Below are 16165 nucleotides of genomic sequence, written 5' to 3' on the forward strand. Positions count from 1 at the left end.
CCGAATGGCCTACTCCTGCTCCTAGTTTGTATGTTTCTAATGACAGAGTTTCCTCGTCTGTCACCATGGCCTGGGTAGCATCTACTTCCTTGGTAAAGACAGATGCAAAGTTTTCCTTTAGTACCTCAGCCATGGCTCCTTCGTCCATGTGTAAATTCCCTTTTAGGTCCTTAATCGGCCCTACTCCTCCTTTCACCAGTCTTTCACTGTTTTAATGCCTATAGAAGACTTTGGGATTCCCCTTTATTTTGGCTGCCAGTCTTTTCTCATAATCCCTCTTTGTTTCTCTAATATGCTTTTTCACCTCCCCTCTGATCCTTCTGTATTCCTCTTGGTTCTCAATTGTATTTTCTACCTGTCATGACAGCTAATAGGCTACCATGACACCTGTTCTATTGCATCCTTCAGGTTTAAAATAGTACACGATTTGGTGGTAAAGTTAATCAAACATATAAGGAAGCAACATTAAATAAGTGATTAATATAGTTAAGTAATTATTTAAAGCACATTAAGGATGACAGGACAGGTTTTGTGTCAAGGCTGCAGTATGTGGGAGCTCCTGGATAACATTGTGACCCAGGACAAACACATCTGCAGTAAGTGTTTGCGGCTCGAGGAACTTCAGCTCAGAGTCACTGAGCTGGAGGCTGAGCTGCAGACACTGTGACACATCAGGGAGGGAGAAAGTTACCTGGATGCTTTATACCGGGAGGTAGTCACACCCCTGAGGATAGGGTCTTCTGATTTGGCCAGTGGCCAGGGACAGGAGGGTGTGACTGTGAGTGAGGCAGGAAAGGGGACCCAGAGGGCAGGAGTGTAGGAGTGTGAGACTCTGTAATTGTCCAACAGGTTTGAGGTTCTCTCAGCTTGTTTGGATGAGAGTAGGGGCTGCAGGGTGGATGAGCGAACTGACCATGGCACTGTGGTACAGGAAGCCGTCCAAGGTGGGGTGGGGAGGTGGGAGCAAAAAGGAATGTAATGGTCATAGGGGACAGTATAGTGAGGGGGGTTGACACTGTTCACTGCAGCAAATGGCAAGAGTCCAGGCGGCTTTGAAACATAGAAACTAGGAGCAGGAGTAGGCCATTCAGCCCTTCAAGCTTGCTCCACCGTTCAATATGATCATAGCTGATCCTCCATCTCAACGCCATTTTCCCGCTTTCACTCCATACTCCTTGATGCCCCTAAAATCCAAAGAAATATCAACTTCTTTCTTAAATATACTCAGTGACCCAACCTCCACAGCCTCTGTGGTAGAGAATTCCACAGGTTCTCCACCCTCTGAGTGAAGAAATCTTTCCTCGTCCCTGTCCTAAATGCCTGTCCTGTATCCTGAGACTATGGCCCCTTGTCCCAGACTCCCCAATCAGGGGAAACATCCTCCCTGCATCTAGTCTGCTTAGCCCTGTTAGAATTTTATACGTTTCAATCAGATCCCCTCTCATTCTTCTAAACCCTAGTGAATACAGGCCCAGTCGAACCAATCTCTCCTCATACAACAGTCCTGCCATCCCCACTATCAGCCTAGTGAACCTTCGCTGCACTCCCTCTAGGACAAGTATATCCTTTCTTAGGTAGGGAGACCAAAACTGCACGCAATACTCCAGATACGGTCTCACCTAGGCCTTGTATAACTGCAGTAAGACACCCCTACTACTGAACTCAAATCCTCTTGCAATGAAGGCCAACATACCATTTGCCTTCCTAATTGCTTGCAGCACCTGCCTGTTTACTTTCATTGACTGGTGTACAAGGACACCCAGATCCCTTTGTACATCGACACTTCCCAATATATCACCATTTAAATAATACTCTGCCTTTCTGTTTTTCACACTTAAGTGTATAAGTTCACATAAGGCCTCACAGAGATCGTGTGACGCTGGTGAGACTTCAGGGCCCTCAGGTGTGAGAGGGGGCCTCTGCTGCTCCTCCTCCCGGCCCTGCTCCGCTGATGCTGAAAGGAAGAACAAGGACATTGGATCAGTTAACGTGGAGACAATGTCATTGTGCATCCCTGTCCCCCGGATCATTATCTGCTCATCCTTCCATAACCGATGGTCAAGACATGTTGCAAAATTAAATCATTTAACATTCAGCAGTGCTGTGGCTGTTGGGAGAACAATGGTGACCTCACTGTTGGGCATAAATACCTGCCCGTGGCACCCCAGCCTCACCAACACCAGCGGACCTGGGTGCATGGCGCCTCTCCAGGTCCAGGGCCTCCTGCTCGAAACAACTTAGAATGGTGATCTGCGCCTGGCCGCCACCAGTCCTTGCACACTCTGCCGCGTTATGTGCATTCTTCTCCTGAAAATGACAGACGAGCATTAATTGGTGCAAATTACATATTGACTCTCTTCACGCACGGCCCAGCCCAACAAGAGTGGGACATTGCAGAACTCCAGTGCCTCCTCACCCCGCTGCTGCCGAACACTCACACAAAGATGCTCAGCCTGTTCCTCACCACCCCCCACCACCCCCCACCCCCCTCTAGGACACTTGCTGCCTACATCACATTAGGCGCCACACAGTATATCCTTCCATAGCAAGGAGGCGCAAGCACGTGGAGCGCAGAGGGCAGCAGATGGTTTGTTGCCACCCCACCTTGAAGCTCCCCTCCCAGCATCTCATCACCCTGACTTTGACATGTCCTGGAGTTCCAGCTCTGTGCCCAGGTGCAGCTCCTCCAGGTTGCCCCCAAAACCAGTCATGTGGGTCTCAGTGTACAAAGAACAAAGAAAAGTACAGCACAGGAACAGGCCCTTCGGCCCTCCAAGCCTGCGCCGATCATATTGCCCATTAACTAAAACATTTTGCACTTCCGGGGTCTGTAGCCCTCTATTCCCATCCTATTCATGTATTTGTCAAGCTGCCTCTTAAACACCACTATCGTACCTGCTTCCACCACCTCCTCTGGCAGCGAATTCCAGACACTCACTACCCTCTGTGTAAAAAAACTTGCCCCGCTCATCTCCTCTAAGGTTTTCTCCTCTCACCTTAAATCTATGTCCCCTAGTAATTGACTCTTCCACCCTGGGGAAAAAGCTTCTGACTATCTACTCTGTCCATGCCACTCATAATTTTGTAAACTTCTATCAAGTCGCCCCTCAATCTCCGTTGCTCTAGTGAGAACAATCCGAGTTTCTCCAACCTCTCCTCATAGCTAATAACCTCCAGACCAGGCAGCATCCTGGTAAACCTCCTCTGCACCCTCTCCAACGCCTCCATATCCTTCTGGTAATGTAGCGACCAGAATTGCACGCAATATTCCAAGTGTGGCCTAACCAAGGTTCTATACAGCTGCAGCATGACTTCCCAGCTTTTATACTCAATACCCCTGCCAATGAAGGCAAGCATGCCATATGCCTTCCTGACTACCTTATCCACCTGCGTTACCACTTTCAGTGACCTGTGGACCTGTACACCCAGATCCCTCTGCCCGTCGATGCACTTAAGGGCTCTGCCATTTACTGTATAATTCCTACTTGTATTAGACCTTCCAAAATGCATTACCTCGCATTTGTCCGGATTATAAACTCCATCTGCCATTTCTCCGCCCAAGTCTCCATTCGATCTATATCCCGTTGTATCCTTTGACAATCCTTGTAACACATGCTGTGGGGACAAAACACATCTCCTCATCACCCTCTCAGGGTGACCTCGGCATGGGCAATATCTGCTGGCCCACCCAGCGAAGGACACAGGCCGTCAATGATTCAATACAGTCACTACACTCAGACTTGTGAGGGGGGACGGGGACAGCAGGGGGGTAAGCTGATCTGCTGGGTTACATACCCAATGCCGACATGGTACTCACTCTGCCAGAGCGCAACAAGTCATTGAAACGCTTGTGACACTGGATCCAGGTGCACCGCACCACGTCGCGGGAGCTCACCACCTCCGTCACCTCCTCCCAGGCACATTTCGTCATGTAGGGGGGCCTCCTCCTCCAATCTTGGGGAACCAGCACCTCCCACCGTGTTGCCACCTCCTCGAGGAGGGCAGCAAGGCAGTCATCAGAAAAATGAGGGGCACACTGGCCCCCTGCCCTTCCTATCCACCCTGGCCTGTCCCACTGCCCTACCCTCCAGTCTGGCCTGCTCACCAGAAGCCCTCTTTTGTGGCCTTTCACTGGCCATTGTGAGCAGCCTAGAAAAGGCTGCCAGGCCTTCGTTTAAACAGGCAGCCAGGTCGCCATTGGACCCAGTGGTCTGTGCCCGCCCGCCGCCGCTCACCCACTCCTGCTATCCTTGGGAATCGAGAAATACGCTGAGTGGGCCTTAACTGGCCCGTCCGCGTAAAATGGCGGCGCAGACCACAGGACGGATGGCGATTGGGCCCCCGGCTGCTCCCGCTCCAGCTCCCCCCCAGCCAACCGGACAATTCCAGCCTTGGAAAATGTTAGAAGCTATTATTAAAGATGTTATAGCAGGGCACTTAGAAAAATTCAAGGCAATCAGGCAGAGTCAACCCAATTTATTGGAGTTCTTTGAAAGAGTAACATGTGCTGTGGATAAAGGGGAACCAGTGGATGTACTGTACTTGGATTTCCAGAAGACATTTGATAAAGTGCCACATCAAAGATTATTACAGAAAATAAAAGGTCATTGTGTAGGGGGTAACATATTGGCATGGATAGAAGATTGGCTAGCTAACATGAAGCAGAATTGGCATAAATGGGTGCTTTTTCTGGTTGGCAGGATATGATGAGTGGTGTGCCACAGGGATCAGTGCTGGGGCCTCAGCTTTTTACAATTTATATAAATGACCTGGATGAAGGGAGCGAAGGAAAGCTAAATTTTCTGACAACACAAAGATAGGAAGGGAAGTAAATTGTGAAGAGGATGTAAGGAGGCTGCAAAGTGACATCGATAGGTTAAGTGAGTGGACAAAGAGCTGGCAAATGGAGTATAATGTGGGCAAATGTGAAATTGTTCATTTTGGCAGGAAGAATAAAAGAGAAGCATATTATCTAAATGGTGAGAGATTGCAGAGCTCTGAGATTCAGAGGGATCTGGGTGTCCTCTTGCATGAATCACAAAAGGTTAGTATGCAGGTACAGCAAGTAATTAGGAAAGCTAATAGAATGTTATCACTTATTGTGAGAGGAATTGAATACAAAAGTAGGGAGGTTATGCTTCAGTTGTACAGGACATTGGTGGGACCACATCTGGAGTATTGTGTACAGTACTGGTCTTCTCATTTAAAGAAAGATGTAAATGCGTTAGGAGCAGTTCAGAGAAGGTTTACGAGACTAACACCAGGAATGGGTGGGTTGTCTTATGAGGGAAGGTTGGATAGGTTAGGCTTGTATCTACTGGAGTTTAGAAGAGTAAGAGGCAACTTGATTGAAACCTTTAAGATCCTGAGGGGTCTTGACAGGGTGGATGTGGAGAGGATGTTTCCTCTTGTGGGAGAATCTCGAACTAGGGGTCACTGTTTAAAAATAAGGGGTCGCTCATTTAAGACCGAGAGGAGGAGAAATTTTTACTCTGAGGGTTGTGAGTCTTTGGAACTCTCTTCCTCAAAAGGCAGTGGAAGCAGTCTTTGAATGTTTTTAAGGCAGAGCTGGATAGATCTTTGATTAACAAGGGGGTGAAAGGTTATTGGGGGTAGACAGGAATGTGGGGTTGAGGTTACACTCAGATCAGCCATGATTTTATTGAATGGCAGAGCAGGCTCGAGGGGCTGAGTGGCCTACTCCTGCTCTTTGTTTGTATGTAGGTATGTTTACCACGCCTCCAAGTTTTGTATCAATGGCAAACTTTGAAATTTTACTCCATGTTCCAAGATCCAAGCCAATTATATATCATATTACGATCAGGGCAAAAGTGGTAGAATGTCATCCCTTTTTTCCACTCCTCAGTTGACCAAAACAGATGCTTTTCTTAAAGAATTCACTTGCCAATTCAGTGAGTCTTTAACCACTTACATGCTGTGACTGTAAAAGACACACACAGACTGGTTTTCTTAAGTTTTTAAAAAGCAAAGGAAATAGTATTTATTGTACTTAACACCCAATGTAAATCAAATAATAAAAACACTCCAACTCAGTCACACGCACAGAAGCAAGTTACAAGGTGAAAAGGTAGGTTTAATTGTTTGAGATGAAAAAAGTCAGTTGTATCTCCTTGATGACTCAGATGTTTTCAGACTCACCTCAATGGTCTTTCCTGTTTCTGCATCAAGACAATTTAAAGATGTCGATGGGCGATTTCTACCTTTTACTTCTGGAGTCAGCAGTTGCTGGTTGATTTTTTGCAATTGGACATTAGTAGATAGAGAGAAACTGTTCCCATTAGTGGATAGATCGAGAACCCGAGTGCACAGATTAAAGCAGATTAATGGCAGAAGAAGCAATGGTGACATGAGGAAAATCTTTTTCACGCAGCGAGTGGTTAGGATGCATGGCCTGAGAGTGTGATGGAGGCAGGTTCAATTGAGGCTTTCAAAAGGGGATTGGATTATTATCTGAAAAGGAAGAATGTGCAGGGTTATGGGGAGATGGCACTAGGTGAATTATACCTTCAGAGGGTCAGCACAGACACAATGGGAAACATGGCCACTTTCTGTGCTGTAACCATTCTGTGATATTATTGTCCAAAATTCCTTGATGCATGGAAAAAAAACAGCACTAAAACACCTTGCTCACACATTGACAGAAAGTAAGATCTTAGTGGGATGAGTTATCACACATCAGGTTTGGAAAAAAGAGGAAAAACTGCTTTGAGCTGGTACAATGTTATGAGGCGGCAGATGATGTGTGCCAGGTGGATCAAACAAACTGGGGGCTCGTCCGGGAATATTTGAAATTCCTCGATTGGTTTGGAGTTGGTGAATCTTAAGGTTATGAGTACGAGAAGCACTTTGAATTCAGGAGTTGGTGTGAGGTCTTTTTAAAGTGGTGAGACTGCAAAAATGACTGTATTCATGGCTAAAACTTTTTTGAAAGTAGAAGATATAACTCTGATTGGGTTACAAAAAACACCTAAGGGTAAGTTAACAGAGTTGGCAGATAAGTTGATGTTGAGGTTATCTGTAGGGGCGAAGAAAGCAGACATAGTTGAAGTGATAGTACAACATTTGAAGTTGGAAGTGATACCTGACACTAGTGAGTCACAGCTGGAGCTAGTGAGATTTCAGTTACAAATGAAGAAACTTGAATTTGAACAAGCAATGGAAATGAAAAAAACTTGAACTAGAGGTAGCAAAAAAGAAAGGTCAGAGAAAGAAAGGAAAAAGAGTATATTTCAAATAGAAATGGAGATGCTAAACCTATTCCATTGTGGAGGGTCAATTTAAAGAGTAAGTGGAAAATGGGTGAGGTGATTGTTGGAGTAGTGGAAAAATTGTCCATCGCTGGAGTTCAATTTGTTAGGTAATGATATAGCTGGGTCACAGATGTGGATGATGCCTTTTGTTATGATCACCAGCTGAGGTTACCACTGGACAAGCCTGATCCCAGGATGGAACCCAGCTAATAGATCCCTACTTTTATTTGTTTGTTTAGATACGTTGAGAGTGGCTACTGAACAGAGTTGCAGGAGTCAGCTGATGAACTTTTAACAAAAGAATAAAACATTTATTCTATGAGAAAAGATTAACTATATTACAATGCTCCTTCACCCACAACTATACCTTTACAGATATATACATATTTGTAAGGATAACACAAGTTACAAAAGCTATCTTATACTCTAATGTTCGCAGTAAGTACACAGTCCATGTACCAATAGGCAGCCTGTGATCAGACACACCACACTCTGAACCCAATTGACAATTGCCACCTTAACCAGATACTATGGATCTCTCCTCAGCTTCCCCCCCTCCTCCCCACCACCTCCAGACACTTGTCACACCGTGAGCCAACCAGTCTCACTGAATTCTATCTTTCACAAGGGGCTTTCCAATCTCCACTCTCCAAGGCCTCGCCTTGGAATCTTCTCCTAAACCAATGCTTTCTCTCACTTCCAGGATTTTGAACTCTCCTTCTGATGTTCCTCTCCCCTGGGTCTCCATCTGCATTCAAGCCGTCTTCCATGCACTCTCTCTCACTGACTCAGTCATCAACGATACCATTACTGCTTCACATGCCCATAACAAAGAGTTACAGACCTTCAATTGTCTCTTTGGACCTTGCCTCTTCTCAGGCCTTTATTTCTTTAAGTTTGAAGCTTTAAACATGAAGCTTAGAGCCTTTCTCTGCCCCTAACTCTTAACTCCACTTAACAGGACTTTTCCCAAGTTCCTGTCCTTCCTTCAACTAGAAGGCCTGCTTTGAACTTTCCCCTCTTCCACTCCCCTGGATTTTTGGGGTATTTTCTTTAGCTTGGGGGTGGCTATCTGTCCCTTCCTGGTGGCTTCTGTTTGACAGCTGTCTTCCAAACCAGCTGAACTCCAACAGTTTCCAAGTCAAACTGTTGTTTTTTTCCTCCTGTGCGTCTATGGGAGGGACCTTCCTCTCTGGGCCCCTGTTGCGTGGCAACAGTCCAATTCTTCTACCCTTGTATGTTTACCTTCTCTTTAAGAGTTGTAAAACTCCTCATTAGAAATACAAGCACCTTTTTAAAGTGAAAATAAAATTCCATTTGACCTTTCTTAACACAGATACAGAAATACAAATCAAACATAAACATTAAAGCTAAAACTCATTCCTAATACTCAAAAAATACAAATATAACTTACTTAAACTGTCTCTATTTCCTAACACTATGGTAGTTGAGCAGCCTGTTAGAGGTGCTTTCAACAGAAGTGTTGCAGAAAGAGCATTCTGGATTGTTTCCAGATTATGTGGTAATGAGATCATAAGCTCACAGGTTGAAACAGGAAGAAGAGGAAGTTAAAAGGCAGGGAAGAGGTGTTGAAGTTCAATTAGCTGACACAGTCTTTGATAAGAAAACTTCTGGAAGTAAAAGTACTATGGGTTCTGAGGTTCAGGCGCAGGAAAAACCAATGGTTTGTGAGTTGGTAAAGCAGGAAGAATCAGTGATTTGTCCAAGGGAGTTCTGAGGAGCAAGTTGTAGAAATGTTTAATGATTTTATATGTGAAGTCTTTCCATGTGTACAGGGTGGGGCAGGTAAAGATATTGAAATTTTAAGAGGCACAGGGACTAGTCAATCCTTAATGTTATGGGATAGCGATATTTGTTGTTCAGAGGGAGTATTGCAGGAACAGGTAATAATAAATGGGGTTCATTTTTCAATAAGGAGGGAGGTGCTATGAGAGTATAATAATTTTCATAATATTTCTCTGGTTTGTTATAAAGTAGGTTGATGGGTGCTTGTGTTGTTGTCTGTGTGTGTGATTTAATTACATTTTGTAGCCAAGCAGACTGCAAGTTGTAGTTATCAAAAAGAAGTAAGGTGTAGAAGTGTCTTTAATATGCTAATGAGTAAATATAGGTGGGTTTTTAGCATGTAAGGTGTAAAGGGAATTTGCATTTTTAGATAGATGAAGGGGGATTTGGTTGTCAACGGGATCTCAATCTGTTTACAAATAGCCAGACAAGCAAGCTAAGGAATGTGTTTATTTTTCTCAAGCGTTACTGACAATATATATTGTCAACATGAAAAGATTTATATTATGAGAAAGGCAAATTTCCAAAGACATGTGGAAACAATGGATTTACATATTAAAAAGGGTGAAACATATATAAAGGCTGTGTGTGTTGCCCTTAATTGGTTTGTGTGTGTATAGGCTTTTATATATATATTTTAATATACAATCAATATAAAGCCTGGAAACTTTGGATTTGGAGCTTCTTACTCTGTTTTTTTTTTGCAACTGATTTCAAGGTATCCTTATATATAAGCCAAGAATCTAAGTTAACAATACAACTCTCAACAGGCTGTAATAACCCCGTAATGTGCTTAAAGCAACATTCACAACACGTTGGACATTACAAGGCCTTGATTAACAAGTACAGAATGGAAGAGAAATATGACTGCCTCATGGTGTCTATTTTACAGAGCTCCAAGCCTGAACGGGAGTGGTCTGTCCTCTCACTGAAGGTTTACCTGGGCATTAAGAAGAAGCTGAAAGCGCCAACAGTGCAGTAAGTCCATCATTAACACTCATTTATAGAGTCATAGGCAGAGGAAGTTATTTGGTCAACTTGCCTGTGCCGGGGAAACAATGGGGAGAAACTGAAAACACATTTATCAATTCAGTCGCAATCAAAGGCACAAAAAAATGTGACAAGATCGGTGCATCAAGAAACCATGGCAACTGGTTAAGGATCTGATCCTTGATGCATTCTGAGATTAACGATATCTCACCAGTGGGTGCTGAAATTGATTTCAGTTCTACGGTGGGCAGGGACAAGGAATTAGCCTGGGTTCGGATTCATAATTGGTAGAAAGCAACAGGAGGCTACAAGAAAAATGCGAAAGAGTTTTATCCAGGTGAAACTATCTCCACATGCAGAGAAGAGAAATTATTTATTTATTCATGTTAATGTTCTTTGACAGTTCACAAGTTAAAAATTATATTTAAGGTTTGAGAATACAATAACATTGTGTGCAATCTGCTTCACCAATTTACAGGTTTATCTGGGTAAAACTTTATTAAAAGTACTGCTGTCTCATGGAAAGAATGAAAGTGAGAGTCCTTGATCAGATTTTAGAGCACATGCTTTATTATAACAACATTGAGGTAAATTTGATGAACTAACATTCCTTCCTGTTAGTGAACTTCTCTCAACAGGAAGGAAGATTGGACGATTGAGCAGCAGGATCAGCACCACTTGAGCTGAAGCCACCCCAAATATCAGATTATTCATTGTAATGGTCAGAAACTCAGCAAGATTACAAACTGGGTGCACTGACTTGTATTGGGCTGATCTGCCCTTGTCACAGACTGGGCTCTGCAATGTGATGTACCTACACCACATGGACTGCAGTGGCTCAAGAAGGCAGCTCACCACCTCCTCCTCAAGGGCAACTAGGGATGGGCAATAAATGCTGGCCCAGCCAGCGAAGCCCACATCCTGTGAATAAATAAAAAATAATAATAATGGGCTTATTTAATGTACAAGACACATGGCACAAATTGCTCATAAGGAATTGGGTAAACACGTTGTGGGTTCATTTACTAAGACTAGACCAATGAGAACAGTCATACATGGGTATAAAATTTAAAGACATCAGAGCTGTGTGTGTGTTCTCTGCTCAAAGCAATAGTGAAACTAAGACTGGATTGCATGACACATTTCCCTTCTGGTGATGCCATGCTGATATCCCTTAAAGGCATATTACAACATAGGACAGCTAACTTGTAAAAAAAACTCACCCCACTCATCCCACTGACCATTCTGGAAATGTAAGCACTCCTTTCAAATTGATAAAGACACATTTAAAGGAAGAGTTTGCTTGTCAGGATTTTATGCTTACCCGTGCATCTCTGCAAAAATATTGTTTTTATTGTATTGAAAGGTTGTTATTCTCTACACTAATACATCACTCTTCTCTCCTGTATAGGTGGGGATTTACTATATTCTCAGATAAGCAGCAGTGGTAAGTGAGCAAGATTTACCCCTTCCCCCAATGCCAGCATCTTGTTATGTTGCAGCTCTGTGTGAGTTTACACTGAGGCTATTATATTCCGGCCTTGCACTTTTGGACTTCATTAACCACAGGTTATCAGGGGGCAGGTCCAAGTATCAAGAGGATTGGTGAGCAGCTCTGAGATTCATATTGAATATTGTGGAAGGGTTTTGTACCATGATGGTTGCTGATAAGCACCAAATCTCTTCACAGTCTATGCCTCTGACCTCAGTGACCATATGTTATGACTCAGCAGTTGGTAAAGCTGATTTTTTAAAAAATCCAAGAGGGAAACTTTAAACAACTGTCATAACCTATATTTTAAGTGGTATGTTTGACATGCAGCGCTAAATTCAGGAATCAGGCCACCAGTTCTCGAGCGGTTTTAAAATTAAGTTAAATGAAACATTTTGTTAAGTTACAACACATTAAACACATACACATGGGTACAAGTTACTACTATCATAACTTTTAACAAATTCCCAGGCTAATCTCCATTAAGGCAACAGCAACCCATAGATTTTGAAGCAGACACCAGGCAGAGCATTTTCACCTTACAAATTCAAAATGAGGTTCCTTTCACTTTGGTTCCTTTGCAGACAGTTGTAGGCTTACCGCTGCTTTGATGTTACATGTCCCTGCTCTGCACACACAGAACTGCTATTGGTTATATCCAGCACATCTCATTGAATGGAAATTCTCATTGTATCACCAGCCCCTTTGGACTCCACCTCTTCTAACTATGAAACCTCTTTCATAGTACAAATTTTATTAGTAATATAAACATATTGTTTTGGTCTCTGCTAGCGAGGTGCCAGATTTTACTCACCTTTCTTGTATGCTCTATTCAGCAAAATGCAAACTCTACCTCTCTCACATCTCAAAACTAGTACACATCAAAGCACCCAGACTAACTGGCTTTAACCCAATTAAGACACACCCACAGACTAAATTTCTATTTTAAAAGAAAATATTTTCCAATAATATTATATAAATTATAGCTTCATGACACCGTATTATGAAGAAAATGGTTTATGCAAATATAACAATACAACATCAACATTAAACTGTTTCTATAATGCTTTTAATATAGTAAAATGGCCAAAAGTACTTCATTTATTAAACAAAAATGGATACCAGCAATGCAAGGAAATATTAGGACAGGTGACCAAATGTTTGATCAATGAGGTAGGTTTTAAGGATCCTCCTTAAATGTAAAGAGACAGGTGGAGAGACGGAGGGTTAGGGAGGAAATTCCAGAACTTAGGGTTGAGGAAACTAAGGGTACAGCCAAGACTGGTAGCATGGTTAACATTGCAGATGCTCAGGATGCCAGAATTGGAGGAGCCCAGAGATAGAACCATAGAACCATAGAAAAGTTACAGCATGGAAGGAGGCCATTCGGCTCATCTTTTCCATGCCAGCCCAAGGACACCCAGGTGCCCTTTCTAATCCCACCTTCCTTCACCCGGCCCATAGCCCTGCAGCTTACAGCACTTAAGGTGCAGATCCAGGTACTTTTTAAAAGAGTTTAGAGTTTCTACCTCTACCACCAACTTGGGCAGCGAATTCCAGACACCCACTACCCTATGCATAAAAAAAGTTCTTCCTCATGTCCCCCCTACACCTTCTGCCACTTATCTTGAATCTATGTCCCCTGGTTCTAGAATTCTCCACCAAGGGAAACAAGTTTATCCTGTCCACTCTATCTATTCCCCTCATAATTTTGTACACCTCAATCAAGTCACCTCTCAGCCTTCTTTGTTCTAAGGAAAATAACCCCAACCTTTCCAATCTCTCCTCGTAGCTACACTTTTCTAACCCTGGCAACATTCTTGTAAACCTCCTCTGCACTCTCTCCAGAGCTATTACGTCCTTCCTGTAATGTGGTGACCAGAACTGCACACAATACTCCAGTTGAGGCCTCACCAGTGTTTTATACAATTCCAACATTATATCCTTACTTTTATATTCTATACCTCTGCCAATGAAGGAGAACATTCCATATGCCTTCTTTACAACCTTGTCTACTTGAACTGCTGCCTTCAGGGACCTGTGTACTTGTACGCCAAGACTTCTCACTTCATCTACCCCTCTTAGTATATTCCCATTTATTGTGTAATCCCTGTAACTGTTTGACCTCCCTAAATGTATGACCTTACACTTCTCTGTTAAAATCCATCTGCCACTTTACCGCCCGCTCCACCAACCCATCTATATTGTTTTGGAGATTATGGCTATCCTCTACACAATCCACTTCTCGGCCAATCTTAGTGTCATCTGCAAATTTCTCAATCGTGCCCCCCACATTCACATCCAAATCATTAATATATAACACACACAGGAAGGGTCCCAACACTGATCCCTGTGGAACACCACTTGAGACAACTTTCCATTCACAAGGGCATCCATCGACCACTACCCTTTGTTTCCTGTTACAAAGCCAACCTTTTATCCAGTTTGCCACATTACCCTGAATCCTATGGGCTTTTACTTTCCTGACCAATCTGCCATGTGGGACCTTGTCAAATGCCTTGCTAAAATCCATGTACACAACATCCACTGCACTACCTTCGTCAACCCTTCTTGTCACTTCCTCAAAGAATTCAATCAAATTTGAGAGGCAAGAGCTTCCTTTAACAAATCCATGCTGACCATCCCTGACTAGTCCATGCCTTTCCACATGACAGTTAATCCTATCTCTCAGGATTGATTCTAATAATTTGCTCACCACTGATGTAAGACTAACTGGCCCATAATTATTTGGCATTTCCTTTGATCCCTTTTTAAACAATGGAACTATGTTTACATTTCTCCAGTCCTCCGGTACCTCCTCTGTATCTAGTGAAGATTGGAAAATCATCCTCAGAGCATCTGCTATTTCCTCCCTGACTTCCTTCAGCAGCCTCAGAAACAATCCATCTGGCCCTGGTGACTTATCAACTTTCAAGGATTTCAACCCTTCGAGTACTTCCTCTCTCTTTATCAATATCCCGTCCAATGTCTCTCAGTGTTCTTCCTGGACTACTATATTTACGTCCTCCCTTTCCTTTGTAAACACAGAGACAAAATATTCATTCAAAACCCTTCCCACAGCCTCTGCATCTACACACGAGTATCCATCTTCATCTCTGATAGGTCCCACTTTTCCCTTAACTAACCTTTTAGCATTAATGTATTGGTAAAACATCTTAGGGTTATCTTTAAGTTTACTTGCTAATCTTTTTTCATGCCCTCTCTTTGATTTCCTTATTTCCTTTTTTACTTCGTCCCTGCACTTCCTATATTCGTCTAGGCTATCTGCAGTGCTTAGTTCTTTGTGCCTATCGTACGCTTTCTTTTTCTGTTTGATCTTCCCCGATGTTCCTCTAGACAACCAGGGGGGTTTAGATTTGGCACTACCATTCTTATTTTTCTAGGGGACATGTCTACTTTGTACAATTTCATGTCATGCTTTGTTTTATAATACCCCTATGAAATGCCTTAATTGTTTTATTACATTAAAAGTGCAATATAAATGTAGGTTGTTGTTGTTTTGAACGCCTTTACTGAATCCCCTTAAACCCCTCTGCTTTAAGCAGAACAATCATGGAGAAATGGTGGTTGTAGTAATGTCATTGTACTAGTAGTGCAGAGACCCAGGCTAATACTCTGGAGACATGAGTTCAAATCTTACCATGGATGGTTGAGCTTAAATTCCATTTTTATTAATTGGATTTTAAAAATCTCAGTATTGATGGCCATCACCATAAAAACCTTTCTCGTTCACTAATGTTCTTTAGGGAAGGAAATCTGCTGTCCTTACCTGGTCTGGTCCACATGTGACGCCAGATGCACAACAATGTGGTTGACTCTTAAATGCCCTCTGAAATGGCCTAGCAACCAGCCACTCTGTTGTATCAGACCACAGTCTAAGAGAAATTAAACTGGACAGACCACCCAGCATCAGAAGTGAAAGCAGCAAACTCAGCCCTCTTAAACCCCTCAAGTCCTCTTACTAACATCTGGGGGCTTGTGCCAAAATTAGGAGAGCTGTCTAACAGACTAGTCAAGCAGCAGTTTGACATGGTCATACTCATGGAATCCTACTTTACGGACATACTTTCCAGACAATGTCCCAGACACCACCATCACCATGATAAAGGCAAAATACTGCAGATACTGGAAATTTGAAACAAAAACAAAAAATGCTGGAAAAACTCAGCAGATCTGACAGCATTTGTCTTTCTCCCCACAGATGCTGTCAGACCTGCTGAGTTTTAACAGCATTTTTGTTTCAGACCACCATCACCATCCCTGGGTATGCCCTGTCCCACCAGGAGAACAGACACAGAAGAGATGGTGGCACAGTGGTATACAGTCGGGAGGGAGTTGCCCTGGGAGTCCTCAACATTGACTCCAGACCCCATGAAGTCTCATGGCATCAGGTCAAACATGGGCAAGGAAATCTCCTGCTGATTACCACCTATTGTCCCCCCTCAGCTGATGAATCAGTGCTCCTCCATGTTGAACACCACTTGGAGGAAGCACTGAGGGTGTCAAGGGTACAGAATGTACTCTGGGTGGGGGACGTGAATGTCTATCAGCAAGAGTGGCTCGGTAGCACCACTACTGACCGAGC

The 16165-nt window shown here is 43.3% G+C and overlaps 1 protein-coding gene across 3 annotated transcripts in view; it reads left to right on the top strand.

The window, feature by feature from the left end:
• The window catches only part of arap3 (ArfGAP with RhoGAP domain, ankyrin repeat and PH domain 3), a 328942-nt gene that overhangs the window by 270993 nt on the left and 41784 nt on the right, over positions 1 to 16165 (top strand). For all 3 annotated transcript variants that reach the window (XM_078551238.1, XM_078551241.1, XM_078551239.1), the window contains 2 exons: positions 9970 to 10055; positions 11479 to 11514. In XM_078551238.1, coding sequence (XP_078407364.1) covers positions 9970 to 10055; positions 11479 to 11514 — 122 coding nt within the window. The remainder of the gene's footprint in view (positions 1 to 9969; positions 10056 to 11478; positions 11515 to 16165) is intronic.

The sequence above is a fragment of the Cetorhinus maximus genome, chromosome 10 (genome assembly GCF_964194155.1).
Source record: "Cetorhinus maximus chromosome 10, sCetMax3.hap1.1, whole genome shotgun sequence".
Lineage (NCBI taxonomy): Eukaryota > Metazoa > Chordata > Chondrichthyes > Lamniformes > Cetorhinidae > Cetorhinus > Cetorhinus maximus.